Source organism: Xyrauchen texanus, chromosome 34 (genome assembly GCF_025860055.1).
Source record: "Xyrauchen texanus isolate HMW12.3.18 chromosome 34, RBS_HiC_50CHRs, whole genome shotgun sequence".
Taxonomy (NCBI): domain Eukaryota; kingdom Metazoa; phylum Chordata; class Actinopteri; order Cypriniformes; family Catostomidae; genus Xyrauchen; species Xyrauchen texanus.
The window spans coordinates 30,308,017-30,335,692 of NC_068309.1; the positions used below are offsets into that span (position 1 = coordinate 30,308,017).

At 39.8% G+C, this 27,676-nt stretch overlaps 1 protein-coding gene across 1 annotated transcript in view; it reads right to left on the reverse strand.

The window, feature by feature from the left end:
* The window catches only part of LOC127627455 (short transient receptor potential channel 5-like), a 61,613-nt gene extending 36,373 nt beyond the window's left edge, over positions 1-25,240 (reverse strand). The window contains exons 1-6 of the mRNA XM_052103838.1: positions 25,216-25,240; positions 15,145-15,571; positions 11,237-11,758; positions 6,783-7,119; positions 5,197-5,336; positions 694-1,016 (exon numbers count right to left, since the gene is read on the reverse strand). Coding sequence (XP_051959798.1) covers positions 694-1,016; positions 5,197-5,336; positions 6,783-7,119; positions 11,237-11,758; positions 15,145-15,531 — 1,709 coding nt within the window. The 5' untranslated portion in view covers positions 15,532-15,571; positions 25,216-25,240. The remainder of the gene's footprint in view (positions 1-693; positions 1,017-5,196; positions 5,337-6,782; positions 7,120-11,236; positions 11,759-15,144; positions 15,572-25,215) is intronic.
* Positions 25,241-27,676: the final 2,436 nt, after the last annotated feature.

Consider the following 27,676-nt stretch of genomic DNA (forward strand, 5'->3'; position numbering starts at 1 on the left):
TTATTTTTGTTGACTTTTGTTGAAATAGTCATGTGTCCATGCATTTATCATATGTCTGGTGTTAGAAGTGATATGTTTGGGAAGTTCTGAAAGTTATAGTTTGCTTATTGTATGATCAAGGAAAATTGTATTACTCATAATTGATTCCCCCTTTAAATATCAGCCTGTTCTTCACATAAAGCTGTTGTATGGCCTCAGATGACTTAAAGGTGCACTCAGTATTTATTTCTACTTGGTCAGAGGGTCCACACATGGGGGCTGCCATGTTAGAATCACATGACCAGCCGCATACTTCTCGCTTAATCTCAGTAACCATTCTGTTATTTGACACTTTCACTCATTCATTAAAGTTCTCATGGCTGACTATGAATACTTAGATTTCATTTTCAGATGCCATTGTTGAAATTATTGATTTTAAATGATGCTGCATCCAAGCCACTAGGTGTCAGTGTAAGTCCAAGATGACACAAACGTTACTGAGTGCACCTTTAAGTCAGAGAGACTTCTTTTATGGAACTTGTCCTGTTACTTTTAGACCTTGACAGCTAGTAGTCACCATCCACTTCCTCTGCATGGAAAACAGCAGCCTGGACATTCTGCTTGAGAACTCCTTTTGTGTTCCAAGTGACACAATTAAGGGTGAGTAAATGGTGAACTAACACTTTAATTCAGCTAAACACATTTTGCACCTACGTGGAGAAGGCATTGTTCTGCCTCTGACAGCGGATCCCTTTGCAGTTGTTGGGCTCATCGGCTGCCTCCGTCTCATAGTAGAAGTAGAGCTGGTTAAGGCCATTGGCGAAGGCCAGCAGCACCAGACAGTATATGAAAAGGAACTTCAGGATGTCCAGCAGCATTCGGCCCAGAGAGATCTGCAGCGGGCCCAGGTGAGAGTTAGCCGTGAAAAGCGAAATGAGACGCAGTGAGCTGAAGATATTGGCGATGGCAAAGAGAGCCTCAGCGATGAGGGTTGGGTGCCACATCTCCCACTCTACCCGAGGAAGACAGCTGTTGTACTAATGGAGAGACAAGACTCAAAACATTATGGAGAGAAAGAGAGCAGTATTCTTATTTCTACAATGACTTCATAAACAGTTTTACTGGAAGTCCATATAAGTGAAACCTTATTGTGGTTTACAGGAAGCTGATCCTAAAGGCATTAAACAAAATTGGCACAAACGTGTCGTGCAAGATACAATCCTACCTTTAATAATACCCTATTATGCAGCCTTAGGATCAGGGTCAGAATAAAATTCCCCTGAAATTCAAAATATGGGGGCAAAGAAATGCCCTTATAATGAATTATTCTTATTGTTTGTGTTTTATTTGTAACATCTGTTACATTATATTTACTGTATACAATTATACTTATTATGGCATTACATATGAATTGATGTTGATTTAATTGTTAGGGAAAGAAAGTCCAAAATATATTCTTAACCTCTTCAACTCGTGCATTTTTGTATTTTATTGTTTTTGGCTGGCGCCTGCAATATTTCACTCCCAACTTTAAAAGCTCAGCATACACACGTAGTGGACTTATTGCATTGAATTGGTCTCGTTTTACAGACAACCTCCCAAATTTAAGAAAAGATTCCAATCATTCATAAATAATATTGTATGTGTTTATAATTTTATGATGAACATTTTTTTCCTAACTTCATAATCATGTAATTCTGGTTCTGTTTGCTCTATCCCCATGCAAAAAGTCGTATTACATTCAACTAGATGGCAGCAAGTACTAGGAAAAATAGATGATCATCTATCAGCTTCAATCACAATATACAGATCTGAAATGTAGGTGACACTCTAATGCAGGTACACAATTTTGATTCACATGCATGTTTATCAATGGACTAGAAGCTCAATCTAGGGGTCATTGTAAAGCTGAGATCCACAGCTTTGTGATGATGTATATATAACATTGCATTATCAATAATTGATCACATATTTTGCTAATTATTTGTTTATAATGCATATTTGATACCACATATGCCTGACTTCCTTATCCGGGAACTTTAATGTTTGAAGCATAAACTTTTTCCACAATATTGTGATCCCGGTGGGTCCACATACTTATTTGACATTTATGGTTGAGATACAGTTCATGTTTTACACATTTAGAATAAAAATGCCCCCCAAAATCACATCCAGGGTGCAAATATTTCCCCATAATGAAAAGTTGATTTCTGCCACTGAGTGGGACTTGATTTTATCCATCAGGGAATTGATTGGAATGTGACAAAGTGTTCATTGTTACCTTTAATTTAGTTACTGTTTGATTTTTTTTTAACAATTGTCTTATTACAATTAAAAAAAAAAAAAAAACGTTTTTGAAATCGAGTTTATGGAGTATGGAGAAGATTCCTGAAATACCACCAACACCAACTTCTGAGGAGGCTTTTTGACCAGGACATGGAGGCTAAGGGTCAAGTTCACGCTCAAGACCATCTCAATGTAAATTTGTCATATTGTTATTATATCTTTATTACATTAAGGTTATACAGCATTAAAATGCTTAAGTATTGGTTCGATTTTAGAAAGGCTACACTATCTACCAAAAATAGCCTTTTACTAAACCAGTTCCTAAATAGCTATTTACTTATTGGCTATAACCTTGAACTTTTTGGGCTGCCACCAGCAATTGTTCACATTAAAATTTAAAAACTCACCATTCACAAATACTGTAGACTAATTGCCAAAAAAAACGTGCCTCGTTTTTTCAGATACCCCCCCCCCCCCAAAATTTGTAAACAAGTAATTCTTGTACTGTCCCCTTTACCTCACTTTGAAAAGTCTTATTTCATTCTACTAGATGGTAGCAAGCACTACAAAAAAAATCTCGATCACATTCCATCACAATATACAGATCTGAAATGTACGTGGCACTCTAATGCCTGATGGAGGGAACGAGATGTTGTGTCGATGAAGTGACACTAGGGGTCACACTTGGGAGCCCCTGACATCTACGATCTTTGAGAAAAGGCGAATGAGAATTATTAAGTGGAATTTGCATGCCACTCCCTCGGACATACACTTATAAAAGGAGCTGGAATGCAACCACTCATTCAGGCTTTGTGCTCAGGTGCCAAGACAAGGTCCTGGCCATTTCAGGGGGTAGTTCAGTGTTGTGGCTGGAGGGAGACAATGTCTCATTCCCTTCATCAGGGAACGGAGGTTACGATAGTAACCTTCTGTCACTCACTTGTCGATGAATTGACATGTCATGTGTGTGATATGCCTTAGTGATTGCGTCAACAACCCAGTGGGCAATCCTCTGTTTGTAGACAGTGCTTCCTTTCTGCTGTCCACCAAAGCAGACAAAGAGCTGCCCAGAGCTTCTAAACTTTGTGTGCGATCCAAGTAGATGCATAAAGCACGCACCGGACACAGCAATGCCAAGGCTGGGTCTGCTTTCTCCTGGGACATCTCTTGCAGGTTCACCACCTAATCCCTGAATGGGGTCATGGGAACCTTGGGCACATAGCCCGGTCGGGGTCTCAGGATCACATGAGAGTAACCCGGACCGAACTCCAGACATGATTCACTGACAGAGAACGCCTGTAGGCCCCAAAGGACCACGGAGGGGTCCCACGAGGGATCAAGGCACGGTCTGGGGGGTTTAACCACCTCGTGCCTCCCAGGAACCTGACGATCAAGTCGTGCTTCCCTAAATACTTACCTTCTACTGCATTGTGATGTGCCGATATAGCGGCAACGTACACCTTCAAGGTGGAGGGAGACCCCACTACCGCTGTGTACCAATCTTGATGCCGGACGCTCGCTAAAATGCATTTTTGCGTCAGCATCTTGAACGGGAGTCTGTGCAAAGCCCGGTTCAGAACTTGCAGGTCCAAGACTGGCCATAACCTGCCACCTTTTTTGGGTATGATGAAGTAGGGGCTGTAAAACCACTTCTTCATCTCAGCTGGAGGAACAGGCTCTATCGTGTTCTTCCATAGGAGGGAGGCGATCTCCGCGCTTAAGGCAGCGCCGTTCTTGCCTTTCACCGCAGTGAAGCGAACGACGTTGAACCTGGGTGGGTGCCTGGCAAACTGAATCAAATAGCCAAGGCGGACGGTCCTGATCAGCCACCGCGAGCCACGCCCCCAAGCACTGCACGAGGTGTACCTATGGAACAATCATGTCAGACGTATCGGCAGGCAGGGCCTCACATGGCCGTGCTGAGTCTAGGGACATCAAAGCACATACCTGGCTCCTTGTGACCACCCCTGGAATGGCTTGGGACAAAGGAGGAAGATGTTCGTCCTCATGACCCATTGAGACCATCACATCGGAGGCGGATATGTTCCACACCTGGGTTCACAGGTGCGGGAGGCCCGCCTTCAGGGAGCTGAACCTGCCAGAGAGAAACGGTGCCCGGTGATCCTGATAACAAAGGCCATGGACACTGACTGTGAAGCCTAGGAAGTGAGGAAACTGCTATTTTCTAAAAATTTGCCCTCCACGATCGCCTGAGCTCATGGCGTCAGACTGAACCAGCCCGCTCTCTGATGCTGCAATCGAAAATACATCCACTTCGCGAGCCGCAAACAAGATTGCAAACTCGCCCTGATATGAGCCGGCGTTACCATCGCAGAACTCGCTGGGGCAAACGAGCGTGCTTGGGAATGGGAGGTCCCACTCTTTTAGAAGGGAAATATACTCTTTTAGAGGAAGAATATACTCTTTTAGGCTGATGAAGCACCCTGGGGTGTTCTCTGCACTCAAATGTTGCAAGAGGGGGAGAAGCCGCTGTACTGTGTTGTTAATTCAACAGCTTCACTGGACTAAGAGATGAATGGATCGGCAGAGTAATTCAGCTTGCTGAACACAACCGCTCGGCTTCGAAGAAAAAACCTGAATGAGTGGTTGTATTCCTGCTCCTTTTATACCTGTATGTCTTGGGGAGTGGCATGCAAATTCCACTCGCCAATTCTCATTGGCATTTTCTCAAAGATCAAAGATGTCTGGAGCTCCCAAGGGCGACCCCTAGTGTCACTTCATCGACACAACTTTGAGTGAGTGACAGAAGGGGAACCTATTTTTCTGATTATATTTTTACCATTTGTTAACAACAGGTGATGTCAGACAAAAATAAAAACTTAAATCAATTGAATACAAGTGTTCGTTTGTAAAAAAATGACATTAAATAAAATGCTGTACAAAAAAGAATCTGTGGGTAATGGAATCAACCTTAAAGTAGGCCACCATTTTAAGAGATATGGTGGCTAAGTAGAGAGAGTTCATGGCAAAATCCATGAGGTTCCACCAGTCATGGATGTACTCCGTGAAACCTCCATCCCACATCTCTTTAATCTCTGCCCAGATGAAACCTGCAATGTCCAAAATGAAGTTTACATACACTTTAGCCAAATACATTTAAACTCAGTTTTTCACAATTCCTGACATTTAAATGTAGAAAACATTCCCTGTCTTGGGTCAGTTAGGATCACTACTTTATTTTAAGAATGTAATGTCAGAACTTCTGACCCTCTGGATTTGTGATCTAGTCAATTAAAAGTGAAACAATTTGTCTGTAAACAATTGTTGGAAAAACGAATCATGTCAAGCACAAAGTAAATGTCCTAAATGACTTTCCAAAACTGTAGTTCACTAATATTAAATCTGTGGAGTTGTTAAAAAATTATATTTAATGACTTCAACCTAAGTGTATGTAAACCTCTAACATCAGCTGTATGATCAGTGCAAGAACCGCAAACGTGTAAAGTGAAAAGTTCCTTTTCTATTTCCTTAATTATATTTTTTCTGTTGTGTCTAGCATAACAAAACCACCACACATATTTATTCTGCATATTTTCAAAAAGTTTCTAAATATTTGAAATAATATTTGAAATACTTAAATAATAATTTCAAAAATGTATTTTCCCACATACTCAAAGTGCATCAGAGTATTCTATTAAATATGTATATAATAATATATTTTTTTAAAAAATCCAAAAGAAATTGGAGTGTATGCATTAAAAATTAATAAATGCTCCTTTTTATGGTTTTTTTTGGATGGCAAAAAAATTATAAATCATTTGGGGGAACATTCTCAGTAAAATAATTCTGTAACATTCTCTACCCCCAATATTTTAAAAAATATATAAATAAATGTACAGAAAACAACCATTCTAAGGCTAGCGCATGCACATTTTTACATAGACATGTTATTTTGCCTATTCCACTTATACAGTAGACCAGTCATATAAACATTTTACTTTCATATTCCAAGGAATAAGGTAAACGTCTTCTGTGATTGCACCTGTCCTCCAGACGACAGATATTTTGCTTCTAGTCTCCACTTGTGTCTACTTGTGGGCCTGTGTCTACTTATGAGAGAAAACCTCAAGCCATTATGATTGAGCCTTCATGTAATCAATTCTGAACTGGCGCTTGATGCATGATTTCCTTTTGTCTTGAGGTTAATAAATGATGATATCAATAATTCATGAGTGTTCTTTCACTTCATCTGAGGGATAAAACCATAGCTGTATCTTTTTTCTGTGCAGTGAGCAAGTTTTATTGCTTAAGAAATGAGTCACCTACAGTAAATGAATATTATGTTCCTACAATGTAAATGTTTCTTCCTTTTTCAAGCTTAATGAATTTGTACTTTTTAGATCAAACATTTTTTTAAAATGTGCTCATTTTAAATGATTAAACACTATATATTGTTCAAAATGAAAGCAAAAAAAGTGTTTGGGCACTTTCTGGTTGTCAAATGTTAGTGGAACATGTTCAGAGTTAATGCTTCCCCGACACACAAGCAGACTCACCTAGAACCCAGGGTAAGATCATCCACTCTACGATGGTGGGTGGAGGTCCCTGTACATGCAGGTCAGTTTGTACAATATGCTGTGAGGCGAGTAGAAGGAGGAAGAGGAAGGTCAGGTAGGAAGCAGTGTGGCAGATGAACTTGATAAAGGGTTTCTTTATGAACAGGCCTAAGGTGCTTTTTGGAGCCAGAAGATATATGAGGGAGAAGACAGGAAAGAGCAGGCCAATGGTGAAGCAAGTTAGGAGCTTTACTGCCCAGTGACGTCGCCTCCAGCCCGGGAAACCATCATACCACAGTGTTGCAAGCAGCTGCTGACAGTTAGGTTGAGCCACAAACTGTGAAGGACAAATGCAGGGAAATGTTAGCATGGCTGAATGAGCCAATAATCCAGTGACAATTCAGGACAAAGCTGATAAACAGTGGCGCAAGTTATAAACAGGATAGTTAATCTCTCACACTCTTTTTTATTTGTTTTATTAAATTAAATTTATGCTGGTTTTAATAAATAATAATAATTATGTCCAGACAGAATGGTCTTCATTGCTTCATTACATTCTTGCATTAAATTGATATTTTAGGGGAAATGTGCTTAATTGTCATGAAACTAGTGTCATAAATGCATTCAATAATTGTTCCTTCAAATAGACTTCATTTTCTTTATGCAAAATATAATTTCTTAGTTTGTTATTTTGATTTGGGGTTAAAATATTCTAAATTCAGTCATTACACTCTACATAGCACAAGCTGATAGGTCATTTGACATGTAATCTGTTAGACGATTAACTCACGTGCTCCCTTTTTCTAGCATTTAAGTTGTTTGCAGGTGAGACGGTTTCACTGCAGCTTGCTACAGAGTTTTCACCACTTGTTTAGATCTTCTTCAAGGGAATTGTATGTACAGTGGCAAGAAAAAGTATGTGAACCCTTTGGAATAAGCTGTTTTTTTTGCATTTATACATTTCCAAACAATTCAACCTCAGTTTCATCCATTTTCCCAGTAGCATTGTGGAGTGTCAAGGTGATCTTTGGCAAACTTCAGGCACGCAGCAATGTTTTTGTTGGAAAGAAGCAGCTTTCTTTGTGATGTCCTGCCATGGACACCATACCTGTTTAATGTTTTCCATATGTAGACTCATGAACAGAGATGTTGACCAGTTTCAATGATTCTTTAAAGTCTTTAGCAGTCACTCTCGGGTTCTTTTTATCCTCACTGAGCATTCTGCAGTGTGCCCTTTGAGTCATCTTGGCTGGACGGCCACTTCTAGTGAGAGTAGCCACAGTAATAAATCGTCTCCTTTTATAGACAATTTGTCTAACTGTGGACAGATGAATATCTAAGATCTTTAAGATAACTTCTAAACTTTTTCCAGCTTTACGCAGAGCAACAATTCTTGATCGTATGTCTTCTGAGATTTATTTTTAGCGAGACATGGTCCAAGTCAGCAGATGCTTCTTGTGAATAGCAAACTCTAAATGTATGAGTGCTTTTTGTCATTTAAAGTAGATCTAACCCACACTCCAATCTAGATTCATTAACTGAATAACTTCTGACTCTAATTAGCTTTTGTTGACATCATTAGCCTAAAGGTACACATACTTTTTTCAGCCCACACTGTGAATGCTTGAATTATGTATTCAGTATGTACATGAACAATACAATAATTTGTGTGTTATTAGTTAAAACAGATTGAGTTTGTATATTATTGTAATTCAGATGAAGATCAAACCAGATTTTAAGACGAGGGGTACCTACTCCCTTGACTGAAATATGATTCACAAATGCATTTTTTATGCCCCTTTTAATATATGCATGATGTCTTCAACATAAGCATGCCATTTATCAGAATATCTGAGATCTATCAGTTCACATAAACCGCAGCTCTTTTAAATGAGTCACAAACTGCTCTGAGATTCTACTCTGAAATGACTTTGCATTGTCTGTCTTCTGATGAAGCAATTAAGGGTTCTTTCAAGGATTTAGAGGAATCTTTTTTCAGTCAACTTGATGTCAAAGACAATTCCTCTCTGTTTCAAACATTTTATAGCTTCTTTTGTATTGCATTCTCTCAACTGTTGTCTCAGTTGAGTACTTCAGTGTCAGTGCTCCCAATAACCTATGTTGCTAGGGCACTACTTTTGAAATATTAAGTAAAACACCAGATATCACAGCAAACATTACACAACAGCATAAATATGTAGCAGGAACACATAAGTGGTTATTTTTACAATTAACCAAATAACCATAGCTCAATAATTGATAGCTCAATCAGACTGAATAACCTTCATGTAAACAATTCAGTTGATTTTACTGAGCTCAATCCAAATTAAATTTCTATCCGATTGAAAGGAGAGTTGTATGCTAAAATATTCTGTTGAATATAAGAATATTAGCCATGTAAACCTTCGAATCAGACTATTGCAAAGTTTAAGATACCTATAAACTGTACTGAAATTGGATTGAATTTATTCGGATTGATGAAAATTACAAATTATGTAAACATACTCACTATGGTTTGGCCTTCATATCAGAATGCATTAACCTTTCCCATGGACTAAAAATCTAACTGTCAGACTCATTCAGAAGTCACTTTTTTTTTTACAACTTACATTACACTTGTTACAGGGATTTCACCCTGGAGCCATGCCATTTTAATTATGCCCACACAATATTTCAATGAATCTAAGGCTTATAATTTAGCATTGCCAAAGCTTCTGCTAAAAAGTATGATCCCTGTAGATACTATTTATTCCTGAATATTGAATTAAAGCAGCATAGAATATCAGATGTAATGTTTAAGGAGTATTATATTATATCAATATTATTTAAGTGATATTTCAAACAGCCATTTGTTATCAGTTTGAATATCACCATAATATTGTGGACTTGGTCTAGAGTAATAAACCTGAGCTTGTTGAGTAGAATGCAGTATTGGTAGGGCAGGTGTATCTTGATGAATTTTAAAAAAGAGGAAGCATAAATAGCACTGCAGCAGTAAAAAGAGGGTTGTCTAAATGTACCAGTAGGCCTACTGAAATCGAAAGAGAGACAGAAGGAAATACTTGAACAAAACCCCACTCCCCAAGACTTCAGTCCTTGTTGTGCTGGAAAAGTGCATTGAGAAATACAGTTCCCCTCTCAGTTATATAGATAACACCACTGCTCACAAATAGTCCCATTGAAACATTGCTGGAGTAAAATTGTGAGCCTGCCAATAATAATTGTGTCAATAATGTTTCTCAAATCACATTTCACCCTTGGCAGCCTGACCTACATTGCTCTGCAACAGTATTATGTTTATAAAGGGAGCCAGGTCTGCTGTGAGGTCCTATTAAACAGACAGATTATTCAAAATGCAACGGCAATGACAAACTTGAACTGTTACCGCTCATGAAAGTATTGTTAAATGGTTCCATCAGTATTAGAAAACAACTGTTCATTGCAAGCCCTTAATCACAAGACATGAAACATACAGCCATCTAACTAGCTAGATAGAGAGTCAGACAGACTGTCACATAAATAGTCTGATAACAATATCTATGTTACCGATAGATAATATTTGAACATTATGTCAATGTAAGTCTATGGGATTTTTGTTGTTGTTGTTTGATCATCCGCTGTGCGAAAACAGTAAATCCAATCAGTTAGAAAAGACATAGCACACAATTCCAGATCAGTTTGAAGGTTTGTGCCGAGTTTTGTGGGTGTAGCTTGAAAGCTCTAGAAGGAGTTAATGTTGGTCTTGGTTTATGAACAAAAAAAAGTTTTTAGAATAACAATATGTTGGCTTCATCAAATAGGTTTGCCATTGGTCGAGTGAATGTCACAGTCCAGTCTACTCTTCAACAGTCTGGTTCCAGAAGGAAAAAAATCCCATTAGTTTTCTCCCTAGTCTAATAGTTTTTTAATGAAACGTATAAACCTTTAAAGACAGACATACCATAACCTCAGAGGTTGTTAATCAATGGTGTGTGCTTCTGCTGAAGCCATAAGTCCACATTATTTCAACTACATTTTTAAAAATAGTGCTTAATAGCATAATTCCTGGTGAAGAACTACACTACCCATAATCCAAAAGAGAGATCCACCAATCAGAGTATCATGGCCAACAAATCGCGGCAAAAGTTTTGAATGTGAAACTCAAGTTGAAAATGAACTTGCACATCGATGAATAACCTTGCTTATGCTTTCAAACCTTTTCTTTCTTTTGTGGAAGACATAAGTAGATGTTAGGCAGAATGACAGCATCAGTAACCAATCACTTTCATTGCATGGAAAAACAGATTAAAAGAAAGTGTATTGTGAGTGAGACTAACATACTGCATCATCTCCTTTTGTGTTCCACAGAAGAATGTAATTTGGGTTTGAAACAACTTGAGAGTGAATAAATGATAACAGAATTTTCATTTTTGGGTGAACTATGTCTTTAAAATCTTTCAGTCTTGGACACTCACCTCTTTCTGGTGATACTTGATTGCTAGTTTGAGTTTAGCCAGGTCTCTGCCCTCACGGGGGTCCAGTTCCTCGCTGTGGTAATCTCGATGATTCAGGATGGTCTCCAACTCACGGGAACTGCGTGCCTGATCAAGCAGGTCTTTTGCAAAAAGTTTGCACTGCTGTGAAAGCTCCTCGTACTCCTGCCGAAACTCGTTCTCCACTTTACTGAGCTCCTTCAGCTCCCAGCCCAGCCTAAATGCTGTAAGGATGGGATCTTCACTGGACAGGGCGATAAGAGAAGGGCTGGCCAAGGTTTTGTAGATGTTCAGGCGTGAACGGGAGTGACGCAGGCTGTCCACCTCTGAGCTGGATACGCATTCCACGCAATCACAGCGGATCTGGTGCGGCCGTGGGATGGTGACTTTACGTTGAACCAAGAGCTTTATTATCTCATAGTTGTTAGTGTGGGCAGCCAACATTATGGGTGTGATATCAGGTGTAAATTCAGAAAACTGTGTGTCCATCATGAGAGAAGGTACCTTCATGTGTAAAAACAAAGAGAGCCATAAAATACAATTAATTAGGGATATCCTGATACCATTTTCTGAGAACGAGTTTTTTTTTTCCATAATTCAACTATTTATTTAATTTTTTATAAAACAAAAATGGTTTAAATAAATGAATACATTATGAATGTAATCAAATTAAAATAAAACAATACATTTTCAACATGATATTGTATTATCTTTAGGGCTGTCAGTCAATATTTTTTTTAATCGTGATAAATAAAAAAAAATTGTTAATCTTGATTAATTGCAGATTTTCAAAATGCTGAAATTTGACACAATATATACTTATTTTCCTTTCAAAATGTATTTATTTCCATCTTAGGACACAAAACAAAATGTAACAATAAAATGCTTTATTAAAATATTCCAAACAAAGCCTTCCACAGTGTAAAGATAGAAATGCACTAAAATAGCACAGATTCAAATAACATTAAACTTTTCCCAAAGTCTAACTGGGTGTTATGCTAAAGAATTACTCTAGAGTATTCATTCATCTTTTCATTCATTTTATATTTCTATATTCATCATTTTATATTTAAAATATTAATCTAATAACATTATTTATGCATTTGCAAATGCTGTGTAAAAGCATTTATTCCTGCTCTGTGAAAATACACCTAATTGCCACTTCAGATGCAGCTACTGTGCCACCTTTGCTTTGTAAAGATGGCTTTAGTCCCCATAGGTTTAGTATTCATTGCAATGGGCATTAAATCTCTCCACAATATTAATCTGCCATTTGACTGAGACTATCTGCTTTCCTACAGCAATCGTGAAGCTGCATTCATGATTTAAGTCAGAGCGCCAACGTCAACTCCAGCGACTATCGCCGCTTTGAACTCAATGGGAAAAGCAGAGTGATAGTTAAGAATAGGTGTGCTTCAGTGGTAATTCAAATGCCCCTTACATAGGCTGAAAATACTTGATTTCTTTCACAATTCCCATCTGGGCTTGTTTTGTACATTAAATAATAGCACTGAGAGGTCCTTTCTCCATCATTTTATAACTGACAGGAAGCGCTGTTGTGGTGTGAACGTCAGTGTAATGACTCGGGATGGACATATTACAAAGATTCTGCCCTCCCAACAAGTGTTTACGTTGGTTAATGCTGTTGATGGTAAATGTGCTAATCGCGATTAAGACTAAAATGTATGTGTTAAACATTTTTAATTAATTGCATGCGATTAACGCATTCATTCTGACAGCTCTAATTATTTTTATCAATGTGGAGTGGAGGGGGGATTGGGGACTGGGCGCGCGATATTCTGACCCGGCCCCACCCCCCTCCGCTCCAAAATCAAATTAAGTGATTTTATACAGAACCTCACAGTACAATCCAAAATCCAACATTGGAGTTATTTTTGTCAAATAAAGTGCTGCATAACAGAGCATCACAGATGTGAGATATTGCTTAAATATAATACAATTACTATTGATTTATAACTATTATTATTATTTGTAGTATTACAGTGAATATTAGCTTTTATTTTGAAATATTTCTGTGTTGTTATGACCAGGTTTCTCTGTCATTATGACGGTAGCTTCCCACTCTGGAAAAGCTGGTCTCTACGTGACTCAAAGTGATTATTAAACCACAGAGAAGAGAGAGAGAGAACGAGTCAAGTGTGAAGCCTTGGCGTCTGTTATCCATTGAGTGTTTGATCTATTTGAGTGTTACTAAGAAGTTTATGTTTATTCTGTGTGTGTTAAATTGTTGAAGTGAGTGAAAGCACGAGAGAAGAGAGCACACGCTGTACAGAGTATACAGAGAGGCAAAGAAATAAAGAGCCTTATCTGACTGGATCACTGCTCCCATCTCCTCCTCATCATCCATGAACATTGAGAGTGTTTCAATCAGTTTTTGGTATTGGAAAATTTTTACAAGCACGAGTACAAGTACATGAGCGTGGTATCAGACCCTGTTCCGATACCAATATTGGTATCGAAACATCCCTACAATTAATTGGGCACTATTAATCATCTAATTAATCAAGGGTGATGTTCATCCAAACATTATGTCAAAATGTACTAATACTCATGCTATTTTAAACTTGTTTACCTGAAGAATACCCTGGCCAGTCTTGTGTATACATTAAAAGTTAATATAAACTGGGGATGTCAAGCTCCAAAATGACTAAAAATCATCATAAAAGTGGTCCATTTCAACTCATGCATTGTAAGTCTTCTAACGCCATATGATTGTGTAAGAAACAGGCTTTTCCCAGAGAATTCCCAGAGAGGCTGGCCAGGATAGTTAAAAAAAATATCACCTTTTGTGTTCCACAGAAGAAAGAAAGTAATATGGATATAGAAGCAAATGAGGACAGGATTTTAATTTGTGGGTGAACTATTTCTTTAAGGCATTTTATCAGAAGCTTCAGATATGAAATTTGTTCATCTTGATCTCTATGGCTTTCGCCATAAAGAGAAAAGAAAATATAAATTAATAACATACTATTTGTACATTTGTACATACTAATGTATTTACAGTGTGGGAACAATGATTTATAAAAAAAAAAAAAAAAGAATTAATATTAAAAGGTAACAAATCTACACAGTATAAAGTATTTGTGAAATGTTAGTTTATAGTTAAAGGACTATTTAAATCAAATAGGGAACATCTGTCATAATTGACTTACCCTCATGTCATTCTAAACCTGTATGATAATGTGGAACACACACACAGGAATATTCCGCTCCATCTTCTCAATACAATGGCAGTTGGTAAGGACTAACTTTAAACCTTAAAAAAGCACACACAAGTGTCATAAAAGTAACCCATGCAGCTTATGCATCATATTCCAAATGTTCTGAAGGCATATGAAAGGTTCTAGTGAGGAACAACCCAAAATTGAAGTTAAAAATAATATGTTGTGCATTCATAGGTCAATGAAAAAAGCATGTTTACATTCACCTGCATTGTTTTTAGCGCTAAAAAGCAAGTTCTCGCATAAAAAACTAACATTTAAAATTCAAACTTAAATTTTGGGTTGGTTGTTCATTGAATGCCTTCAGAAGACTTGTAATATGATGCACACGTTACATGGACTATCTTTATGATACCTCTGGGTCCTTTTTAAGCTTTAAAATGAGGCACCATCCACTGCCTTTGAAAAGACTTTGAAAATAATTTTCATGAACATTTTCACTTTTGTGTTAAAGAAAGTCAGTTTGGAACAACATTTAGGGTGAGTTAATAATGAAAGAATTGTTGGGTGAACTATTCCGTTAAAATACTTTCTCCTATCCCAGGTAATACAGATAGAAAACCATAGCATAAGAAGCCATTTATAAGTTGTTTTTCCTGAAAATAATTTTTGCGATGTTTGCTAAAAAAAAGTTACACCCTCACACACCTGTTTCTCGGCAGTGGACTTCCTGTAGGACAGCAGTAGCTCCACCGCTCCCACCACCTCCTTACGAATGGCGTAGAGGAGCGCGTCGCCCATGTGCACACCGCGACTCAACAGCAGCTCCATCACCTCCAGGTTCTCATTCTCTATAGCGATGAGGAGTGCGCTGCGGCCCAACGGGTCCAGGCAGTTTACATTAATGTTATAATAGATCTCAGCCTCCTCAAGGGCCTGCTTCACTCCAGCGTAGTCGCCCTTCTCTACCGCTGTCAGATAGGCCCGCTCCTTAACAGACAGCTCAACCTCCGCCCTCACGATTTGCAGTGGGATACGGTCGCGGTACGGGGAGTTACTAGCCTTCTTGTAGTATAGCTGCGCCATTAGGTTCATGAGTAAGCGGTGACACGGGATGACACAAGTTCAGAGCAACCTGTGCAGAGATTGAGGGGACAATCAGTTAGTCCTTTTAGGATTACACTTTTTAAATATATAGTATTTGGACACTTAAGTTACTCTTTATAATGGATGATTGGCATTGCATTGCACTAGATACACAATATCAAACCAAGAGGCATCTGCAAACAAATGCTACAAGACATTTTCTCAGAACTGTCCATTTTCTTGGCCAACTGAATTTCGACCAACTGGTGTCAAGGTGATTTGTAGTGGATGTATGAAGTCACACAGATGTCCTAGCAGAGTAACCACAGGTGTAGTTCCTCACATGGACTATGGACGAGTTCATGTTCTTTTGAGCTAATATTTATGAACAATACTCGTCTTCACAACACCGCTCAACTGAAATTAAAAAATAATTTAAAGAAATTCAAAAATCGACTTTTTGAGCTGAATCAGGTTTCTACCCTCTACCCTCAAACCCAAACCTAAACCAAATCATCAGTGGAGTAAAAATGTAATCTTAGAGGGAAAGCTGAACCTCTGAATTATGCTCATCATTAATTGTGCGAATGCAAATACTTCCTGGTTTCAATGCGGAATAGGTACCCAGGGATTCAAAGCACAATAACACAATACCACGTGTGGGTTGTGAAGGTAATTTGAACACTTGAATAGATGCAATGATGTCTGATGGGACCTGGAGCTTATGAGTAACTCAGTAGAATGGGGTCAATATCAGGGTACTGGAACACTCGGTAGCTTTCATGAATTTGGTGTCTTAGGTGACCTTTTTTTTTAAGTCTTGTGTTTCCTGTTCCTGTTTACTGTCATTACCTTGCCCAGGTGTATCAAGTTGTACTAGGCGCTACAATTATCCCTGCTCTTGCCTACTTGTATTTGAGTCCTTTTAAGCATTTTAGTTTATCAAAATGACAAATTTAGCGAATAAATTCAGTATAGAAGGCTTTGTCAATAGAAGCACTGCATACAAGCCTGGGCTTGACTAGCGACATCTACAGAGAGCCTGATTATAAAGACTTCAGTTCAGTTTATTTAGAACATTAGAAAGAATCCATGCAGAGTTTTAGGTCATTAAAGCATACAGTAATGAGGAAGTGGAATGTTTAGAACTGGGACTGACATCATTATTATTTGTCCATGGGGAATCATGTACATTACAAAGAAGAAAGGGCTGATGACCTAGGGGACACTGTGGGCAACAGAAGCGGTGGACAATCCATTGCCTGGCATTGCGATTAAAAGTGAACCACATCCATGCAGGCAGACCTGAATGTTTATCTAACGTAGTGCAACGTAACCAGGGCCAGGTTAAAGGACTATGTGGATTGGGGCACAAATGTCACATGGCTCCTGGGTGTCATAATTTACAAGTCATGACAGAACCCATCTTCTCTACAGGCAACTAGTTATTTCAGGTGTCTCTCTCTCTCTTTTTCATTTACGTATATATTTGTTCCACTATATTTGGTGTGATGTGAAAGTAAACACCTCCAAAAATGATCACACACTATTACCAACCCATAACATACTTCGATTTATAGACAGTGCAGGCAACAATAAGATGAATCAGAGCATTACAGCTGAGATAGATGGCTTGTGTTGCTTTGCCTCATCTTGTCTGAAGATACAAGGCATGTCTAATCGATCCTCCGTTAACAAATAATTGATTAAATTATCTGGCGTGTTGTGGATAAATAGAGGCAAGTAGGTGATGTGCCAGGTAAAGAAGTGTAATTAACAACCTCATCCGAAATCACTTCTCAAATGAAATGCTAAATTATGTGAAAATCAAAACATTTGTGGGGTTGCATATTTTTTAGCCCTCATGCAAAATAGTATATTACTACATCTCAATATAGCACTACCAAAAATGGACCAAAAATGACCATATTAGCATGTTTTTGAAAGATAGCACAAACACACAGATACATTCTTTTAAATTAATATAAAAAGTATGTATTTGAAAACGTTCTGGTGTCAAACGTTAGTGGATCATGTCCTTAATGTAATGCAGAACTCTCATAGAATTGTGGAACACATAAAATACCCCTTTAAAACTCAACCCGCAATATGCTCAGACTATTTTGCTCAGTCAAATAAATATTGGTATTTGGAAATCATGACACTACTTCAGCCCTCCTGGCATAGAGTTGTGGTGGACATTGCCAACAGCCAAACAGCTGCCCAGTATCACTGTGCCCCCTTCAATTTGACCATCATTATTTGATGCACTTCACACTCATGTTTGTGATATTTTTATTATTTAATTATGTAGGAATGGAGGCAGTCTGTTTTTCCCCTATGCTGTGTTGTTTTACACACCTCGCTGCCTCATAAAAGCTGTCTTCCACAGGGAATTGTAGGAAGCAACCCATGTTTTATTCAGCATGTTTGTAGAACTGCACTGACACCTTAGTCCATTAGTGTAGTTTTGAAGCAAATGCATGCAGACGTGTACAGCCCAAAACGCTACCTCACATATACACCCCAATAATTGTTCACCCAAAAATGTACATTCTTTAACTATTTACTTAGCCTCATTGTGTGTGAAACAGACTGAAATTTCAGTAGTTTTTTACTGATAATCTTCCCTTCCACCAAGCTGTTAATCCATGAGAAATCAAAAAATCTTGTCATTTTTAACCCTTCTGTGGTGTTGCGGTACACTTCGACCTATTTTTTTGAAATGGTCCTAATTGGGTCAATCCACAAGGAAAAGATCACCAAGGAAGGGATTAAAAGCCTTTAAAGGTCAATTTCCTTTCGTGATGATACAGTGAAGGTAGTGTATGCTAAGGTGTTTATTGATTACCTCTCTGTCTGTGTTGAGCACAAATGCATGAATGAATATTCATTGTAGTCTATTGTACTGGCATGACAATTCATGTGTTTTTGATTTGTGCCACTACGTTTGTGGCCGATGTTTAATACCTTATTCGTAAAGGCACGATTATTGACTTAAAATCTAATAACGATTTCTACTGAATAATCTAAAAAATATTTGTTACACTGATAATCTAACGTGCACATGGATAGAGCGATATTTTAAAGCAACATTTCTAAAATGGCAACAGTGTGAAAATGTGTTATTTCAAGGTCAAATCAAATGGCCACGTTGCAGTCTCCGTTTATTGTGCAAGTCTCAAAAGTCTGATCTCAAGAGAAACATTGACTAAGATATTTTCCACTTTTGAAATGTCTATGTTAATGTTTAAAACCTTCCGAGTGAGATATACAAGAACATCCTCCATGTCTCATTCACTACCCAAGCAGGCAGCAGGCAGTTTGTATGAGGTGAGGGAGAGGTACATTTTCTGATCAATAAGAGTGATTTCTTTCCCAATCATTCAGGGCTGCACATTTAACAAAATAACATTGAAATCGTGATATGGTCATATGTTTTATTAAATCACAAAAAGCTGCTATTAAATGAAACAGCCAATGTGCTTTTTGTGCACTTCAGAACAGTTGATGCGCTCTTCTGTGCACAGAGTGGTTATGCTGTAAAATACCAAGATATAGCCTAATTTTAGTCCAGCCCTTCTGTTGTAGCATCACACCATTGTTAATTTTTCTGATTCAAACTGAATCTTTGTTTGACAATATGGATGACAATGGAGAGCAATACACACATAATCATCTTCATCTTGAAAGAAAAAAAAAAGAAATATACACTCACTGAGCAATTTATTAGGAAGACCTGTACACCTACATATTCATGCGATTATCTAATAAGCCAATCATGTGGCAGCACTGCAGTGCATAAAATCACGCAGATACGGGTCAGGAGCTTCAGTTAATGTTCACATCAACCATCAGAATAGGGAAAAAAATTTGATCTCAGTGATTTAGACCATGGCATGATTGTTGGTGCCAGATGGGCTGGTTTGAGTATTTCTGTAACTGTTGATCTGGGATTTTCACACACAACAGTCTCTAGAATTTACTCTAGAGTGATGCCAAAAACAAAAAACATCCAGTGAGCGGAAGTTCTGCAGACGGAAATGCCTTGTTGATGAGAGAGGTCAACAGAGAATGGCCAGACTGGTTAGAGCTGACAAAAAGGCTACGGTAACTAAGATAAACACTCTGTACAATTTTAGTGAGCAGAATATCATCTCAGAATGCACAACACGTCGAACCTTGATGCGGATGAGCTACTCTTCCTGGACATATTTCTGAATGCAAAATAAATTTATTTACACTGCCTGGCTAAATAAAAGTTGCATACTGTAATATTTTGTTGGACTGACTTTAGCTTTGATCATTGTGCACATTCATCGTGGCATTGTTTCGACAAACTTATGCAACATCACAACATTATTTATTTCCATCCAGAGTTGCATTCATTTTTGACCGAGTTCTTGTATTGATGACGGGAAAGTCGAACCACTCTGTAAAGTCTTCACCAGCAAATCCCAAAGACTTTCAATGCAATTAAGGTCAGGAATCTGTGGTGGCCAATTCATGGGTGAAAATTATTCCTCATCCTCCTTGAACCACTCTTTCACAATTTGAGCCTGATGAATCTTTGCATTGTCTTCCTGGAATATGCCGTGCCATCAGGGAAGGAAAAATCCATTGATGGGATAACCTGGTCATTCAGTACATTCAGGTATTCAGCTGACTTAATTCTATTGTTGCATAAAGATGCTGAGCATAGACCTAATCAATTGAAGCAACCCCAGATCATAACACTACCTCCAGAGTCTTGTACAGTGGGCACTATGCATGACAAGTGCATTGCTTCATGCGCATCCTTTCTTACCCTGATGCCCGTCGCTTTGAAATAGGGTAACTCTGGACAACTTTTTCCATTGCTCCACATTCCAATGTTGAATTGAAGTCATTTTTTTCTGATTAGCCTCACTAACAAGAGGCTTTCTTATGGCCACACAGCTGTTTAGTGTCATGTGGAAATGCTCTTACTTTCACTATTAAACATAGCCATGAGTTTCCTTCTGTCACTCACTCGACGTTGTGTCGATGTTGATATCATTCAGGTGGAGGACAGCGGTTCCACTGAAATACTTTCAGAGGCTCCTGGGGAATATTGCATCCTCAGCAGTGGTCACATTCCCCTACAGCAAGTGTCCAGATGCGCTGTGGTCACCACACATGCCTCCAAGTTGGGCTGGGGCATTTGTGTGCAACAGGCACCTGGCTCCTGGACAGGACCACGGCTGTGTTGGCACATCAACTGCCTAGAGTTGTTGGTTGTACTGCTTGCCCTGTGGAGGCTTTTGCCATTGATCCAGGGCAAGCACGTGTTGGTCTGGTCCGACAAGACAGCGACAGTAGCATATATAAATTGCCAAGGCAGCGTACGTTTTCCTTGCATGTCGCAACTTAGCCACCATCTCCTCCTCTGGAGTCAGCAGCGGCTGAGGTCATTGGGGGCCACTCACATCCCGGGCAGCCTCAATGCCACAGCGGATGCGCTGTCACAGCAGGCAACAATCAGCTGAGAGTGGAGACTGCACCCCCAGGTGGTCCAGCTGATTTGGAGTCGATTCAGCAAAGTACAGGTAGACCTGTTTGCTTCCTGGAAATCCTCCCATTGTCCGTTCTGGCATGCAATGACCGGAGCCCCCCTCAGCACAGACGCACTGGTATAGAGCTGGCCCCAGGGGCTGTGCAAATAAATGTTCCCCCAGTGAGCCTACTTGCACAGACTCTGTGCAAGGTCAGAGAGGATGAGGAACATGTCACCCTTGTGGCGCCATATTGGCAACCCAGACTTGGTTCTCGGACCTCACGCTCCTCGTGACAGCACCTCCCTGGCAAAATCTCCTGAGGAAGTAACTTCTTTCTCAGGGACAGGGCACCATCTGGCTCCTACACCCAGACCTCTGGACCGCTGTATTCCCTGAAGTGGCATGTGTTTGCTAGTGGTGTTCTTTCTGTAGTGAAGACCCCCAGAGATGTGCATTCGGGTCAGTGCTTTCCTTCCTGCAGGAGAAGCTGGAGGGGCAGCTGTCCCCCTCCACCCTAAAGGTGTACGTTGCTGCTATAGCAGTGCTCCATGATGCAGTTGAAGGTAAGTCCCATGATAAGCATGACCTGATCATCAGGTTCCTGAGAGGCACTTGGAGGCTGAACCCTCCTAGGCATGCCTCTTTCCCTCATGGGACCTCTCCTTGGTCCTGCTGGGCCTTCGGAGAGCCCCGTTTGAGTCCCTAGAATTATTTGAGTTAAAGACCACCCTCCTGTCCGCTCACTTCCATCAAGAGGGTCGGGGACCTGAAAGTGGTCTCTGTCAGCGAAACGTGGCTGGAGTTCAGTCCGGAAGATTCTCACGTTATCCTGAGACCTGACCGGGCTATGTACCCAACGTTCCCACAACCCCTTTTAGGGATCAGGTGGTAAGCCTGCAAAGATTGCCCTGGGAGGAGGCAGACCCAGCCTTATCGTTGGCCAGCACTCAGAGCTTTAGATACTCTTAGCAGCTCTTTGTCTGCTTTGGTGAACAGTGGAAAGGGAACGCTTTCTTGCCCACTGGATCGTGGACGCCATCGCATTGGACAACCAGACCCAGGCCGTGCCCACCCCCCTTCGAGCACACTATACAAGGAGTGTGGCATCCTCGTGGGCACTGGCCAATGGCACCTCTCTGCAGATATCTGTAGAGCAGCGGGCTGGGCAACACCCAATACCGTTTTGAGATTTTGCAATCTCCGGGTTGAGGCAAGTCACTACGCCACCACGAGGACCTAGAGTGCATTGTGAATTGGGCATTCCGAAAAGGGGAGAAAATCCAAAAAATAATAATGCTTTTGACAATTCATAACCCAATTCCAGTGATATCAGCAATGTCCTTAGTTGTATTCTTTGCTTGATGCAGGCAAATAATGTGCCCCTTCTGAAACACAGTAACATCTATTCCACGAGATACGTCTTCTGACATGGTTGTTTAAGAAATATGAAGCTACACACTGCATCAGTTAGGGTTAAAAGAATTGTTACCTGCCGAAACATATTAATCATTGCAATAATGATCCAATCTTTGGCTCTTAAGTATCTGCTAAATCCAAATGGCGACATTTTTTGACAAAGGAGAAAAAGAAGAATAGAGATTTGAGACTGGTTAGAGGTGAAGTTGAGGTGTGCCAAGCTGATGTAAGGAGAAAGAAAGTTTGTTTTGTGTACTGTGATGTGGATTAGGAATGCGATCGGAGAAGAGAGGAAACCAAAAAGGGACAAACCTGATAGTGCTTTTCACCAGAGAGTGAGGTCTGGATTTTTTCATAGCCGTTGATTTGCACTTCTTGAGTGAAAGTGGCATGAGTTCAGAGGATCTTCAATTGCCAAAGAGCTCCATGGTCAAGCTGTGACGGTAAAAATGCAAGGTCTAAAGTGGAAGCGCCAGGTGATTCCTTGATTCTTCTGACCTACCTTTTATTCCCATTTGTTGGACTCTCACTCTGCGTCCTGCAGTATTGCCCACAGTCGTCGTTCAGGTACATTGCAAACTCTCTGTGAACCAGCGTGCACCATCCACAAACTTTCCTGCTTTAACTCTCTCTCATACATACACACACACACACTTGAATAATTATTGTTGGATGTTTTGTTCTGTTGGGATTTATGTATCTGATTATTGCTGGTATTTTGTTTGTGAGTCTTTGACTCCTTGCCTTTGCTTACTGTTTTCTTTGATATTTGAATAATACGCTTATGCTTTTAAATTTTATACACTTTTATTTTGTTATTGTTTTATTGCATGTAATTGGTGGCTTTTAGAGCTATCTGAGACAAGGTATTAATTTTGACGCCCTAAACCTGTCTGGCACCCGAATTTTGCATTTTTAAATTAATTTAAATTTAGTATAGGGGCCGCCACCGTTACGTTCTCCTTTTTGGCCAGGAGGAGTACAACAGCAGAAAACAACATTGGGCACTTTATTAGGACCATAGTGTTCCTAAAGTAATGCTCAGTGAGTGTAATAACAATAGTAATAGTAATAAGAAGTAGAAGTTATAATTTTATAAATTATTCAAAGCATGCTTATTATATGGGAAATATAAATGGAATAAATTAACTTTCAAAATGGGCTTTTCATTTAGTTTTGATGCTCTTCTAGTCAAAGCACCGCCCATATCCAACTAGATATTTGGATCATTGCAACAGATACAGATACATATACAGATAACGGCTTCAATGCACACCCCTATGTGCCATGTATAATTATTATTTTAATGATTGTGTTAAATGAATATTCTGGATTCAATACAATTTAAGCTTCTTGGTCAAAGTGAAGTGATGAAGCAGGTAACATTTATTTATTTTATTACCATGACTGGCAAATAAACATGAAATAAATCACTCTTTGTGCATGTGTGTTTGTAGCTGTAGGGGCAAAGAAAATGAGATGGATGTTGTTGCCTTATATTTCAACAACAGAAATTACTCATTTGAAACTAAAAGCAAAAACAAAATCTCTTGTGAGCCATACAGGCCCCAGTTATTTATTTATTTTTCTTCTTCAAAGCATTGAACTAACATTGCACTTTGATTCAGACATAGTGATGGTATGGCAGAACTTGACAGACAGAGAGAGAGAGAGAGAGAGAGAGAGAGAGAGAGAGAAAAGAGAATGGACAGAGAGCTATAGAGGAATGTACAGCAAGCTAAACTAAACATCCTGGAGTTGCAGCATTCATTTACTGTATTTCACAAGCATCTGCTGGCATTTTGTGTAAACATATTTTTGAGTTCCCACTGGTTTCACACAGTACATTAATGCAGTGGAGTGTTGATGTGGTAATTATAAATATTATAATATTTTTATTACACTTGAATACACTCCCTTTAGGTACATTTTTAGGTTAATATTTTATAATTATAAGAAAAAGTGTATTTAATAAACGACTTTTGCCTTTTTGCCTTTTGTTTTTATCCCCATTTCTCCCCAATTTGGAATGCCCAATTCCCACTACTTAGTAGTTCCTCGTGGTGTCGCAGTTACTCACCTCAATCCGGGTGGCGGAAGACAAGTTACAGTTGCCTCCACTTTTGAGACAGTCAAACCGCGTATCTTATCACGTGGCTCGCTGTGCATGACACAGCAGTGACTCACAGCACGTGGAGGCTCATGCTACTCTACGCGATCAATGCACAAATTACCACGCGCCTCACTTTGGTTGCCTGTCTCTAGAGGTGTGGTTAACTTCCTGTTTGCCATCACCTTTGCCTGTATTGGTGCCCAGTTCCCTTGGAGGAATATTCCTTGGTCTCTGCCCACGTGTCAGAGGAGAAACTCACTTCGCACCACACCAGCTTCAATGGACTCTCTTTGGATTGCTGCTGACTTCCACAACAGACTCATCATACTAACACACTCATTCCTTAGCCCGCTGAGCAGCTATAGCTTTTGACTCTGCTCATCACTGCAGCCGGTGCCAGTTGCACCTTTTATTTAGTTTACAAACAATGTTGTTAATAATCTCATTGACTGTTTCCCTCTGTGTTTGGGTCCCTTTGTCTCCCCTCACCCTCTGACAGAATAAAATGGTCACCATGGACCTAGTGGGGGAGACTACTTTTTGCTCTGCCCTTTCACAACAATGAACTCTGCTTGGACGACACCAAGTTCAAATCTCTGCCTCTAACCGTACTTTGGAAATGATGGCTTTGCAGCTTGCGGAACTCACCGTGGTGTTCCAGCAGCTCCGCCATCCTCTCGATCCCAGTCCCATGCAGGACATACCCCCATCTCCTTCAGCAGCTTCCCATGCCCCATGGCGCCCAGAGGTGCACATCCTCCCTCCAAATCCGTTCTCAGGTGAGGGATCGGTTCAATCTTTTCTCTTGCGATGCTCACTGTTCTTCTCCTTGTAGCCCTCCACGTTTTCCTCATGATAAACCCTGTTCACTGAAACCCGTGTGGCTCCACCTATGAAGCTTTCTCCTCTGAACTTCACCGAGTGTTTGAGCGCACAGCTCAAGGTCAGGATGCTGTGAGGATTTTTATCAGGACTACTGAAGGGTAATCAATCAGTAGCCAACTATGCAACAGAGTTTTGCAACCTGGCTGCTTCCAGTGACTGGCATGATCACACTATGTGGGACCTGTTCTTGCTGGGACTTTCTGATACTATCCAGGACAAGATTTATCCTGTAACATGCCTGTTAAAAAACAATGCTCATCAGTAGTGAGGGGGTTACTAGTGAGAGTGATACCTTTGGAAAAAAGCCCCTGGACATCGCACACTTCTCCCAGCCTGGCTGCAGAATGGAACAGACAGTCATACGATTTTGGCTTTGGTTGATTCCGGTGCCAAAGGGAATTTCATTGACACAGATTGGCTTCCAAATAGCAGCTCCCCAGGGTCCGATTGGATGAGCCCGTCACCGACAAACACTTTGTGGTCTCCGGTCCTTTGTCTCCGGTAACCCCTCTGAACAGTTGTCCTTCTATCTCATCCGGTCCCCATCTACACCAGTTGTGCTGGGACATCCCTGGTTAGTAATGCACAACCCAAACATAGGCGTTGGCGTGGCAGATGTGGGCGTTGGCTCGGTAGGCTTGGGTGTTGGCTCGTTGAACAGAGGTGAGCCTGAGACATTGCATGGAGCAGACTGAAGCTTGGCTGTGACATGGCAGGCAGCAGGCTCAGGCGTGGCTGTGACATGGCATGGAGCAGGCTTAGGATCCGGGGCAGAAGGTGCCGCAAGTTCAGCGACCATGAAGTGGAACTCTGGCGCGGCGGCCATGATTTGGAACTCTGGCTCGGCGGCTACCTCACCCACAGTGAACGATGAACCACATATTAGTAGGGCAAGGTAAATTTACTGATCCAGGCTGTGGGTAATCTGATAGCCTGGCATCAGGGAACAGATTGGCTCATTCAGTCCAAAGTGAAAACATTCTCTAGGGCAATCTCATTCAAATTAACCCTGCTGGCCAGAGCACAAAAGTCCTCATCATATTCCTAAATGAAACATTTTCTTGGTGTAGTCGAATTAACTGAACCATTGGATTAATCTTCATCAGTCGAGTATTCTGTAACATTGGCTGGCAACAAAAAACATAAATATGAACTAGACTTGTCTTGACTAAACTTAACTTGACATGACCTGGCTTGATTATGAAACAAAACATAACATGACTTGACTTGATCATGGAACCAACATACATTACAACGATACATTCACAAACAATACTTGACAATGGACAATGAAAAACATGGTGGTTAAAAACTTGGACTAGGGAGAACACATGACAATGAAAAACAATGAACACTTAGAACTCTAAACAAGATAACGAGACTGCTAACAACCCAATGAAATAAAGAACCAATGGGGACAAAACTCAAGACCATGGGAAACACATGACAAGATCACATGACTAGGAAACAGGAACTAACATGGCATGGAACTAAAAGACATGAACAAAAACACATACAATCATGACACCAACACAGATTTTTTCTTTATTAAAAGAAAAGGACGGGCAAGTAGAAATTATGCATTATGCCACAAATGCTGTCAATTGAGCTTCACTTGTATTGAGCCTAGAATATTCCTTTAATATGAACTCAAAAAGCTGCATGCATAATAGTTAATAAAATAATTAGCAAAATGTTGTGTTAAATAGTGCACACTGCAAGACATCTCAGAAATTTTCCAAAGTATTGGATCTATTAATATGTAGCAGAATAGGCTGAAAAAAAAATGAATCTATTAGAAAAGTGCATGTTGTTATTGCAGTGAAAATGGAAAGCATTTGCTTGTGTCTGGGGAAATGTTCATAATCGAGTGTGTGAAAGCTTTTAGAGTGATAAAATTGCCAGAATTCAGAGCTCTTTGCAGCTTATTCCACTCACCGGAATTGGGAATTTTCAGGAGTATATGTTATCTAGTATCTAGCATTATAGGTAGAGGAAATATACAGATGGTTTAATAAGGTAAAGGTAAAGTTAGACAAAACAGAGTTGTATTGATTAGTTTATGCATGTTTATGCATGAGCCCAAGTTACAGAGGTTTACAGTTAAAAAAAATATATATATATATATATATTTTTTCCTTTTTTTACAGCAGTGAGTTTAGTAGTTAACATACAGTATATAGGGTACATGTAGCTATACTATCAGGGCACTGGTAGAGTTCTT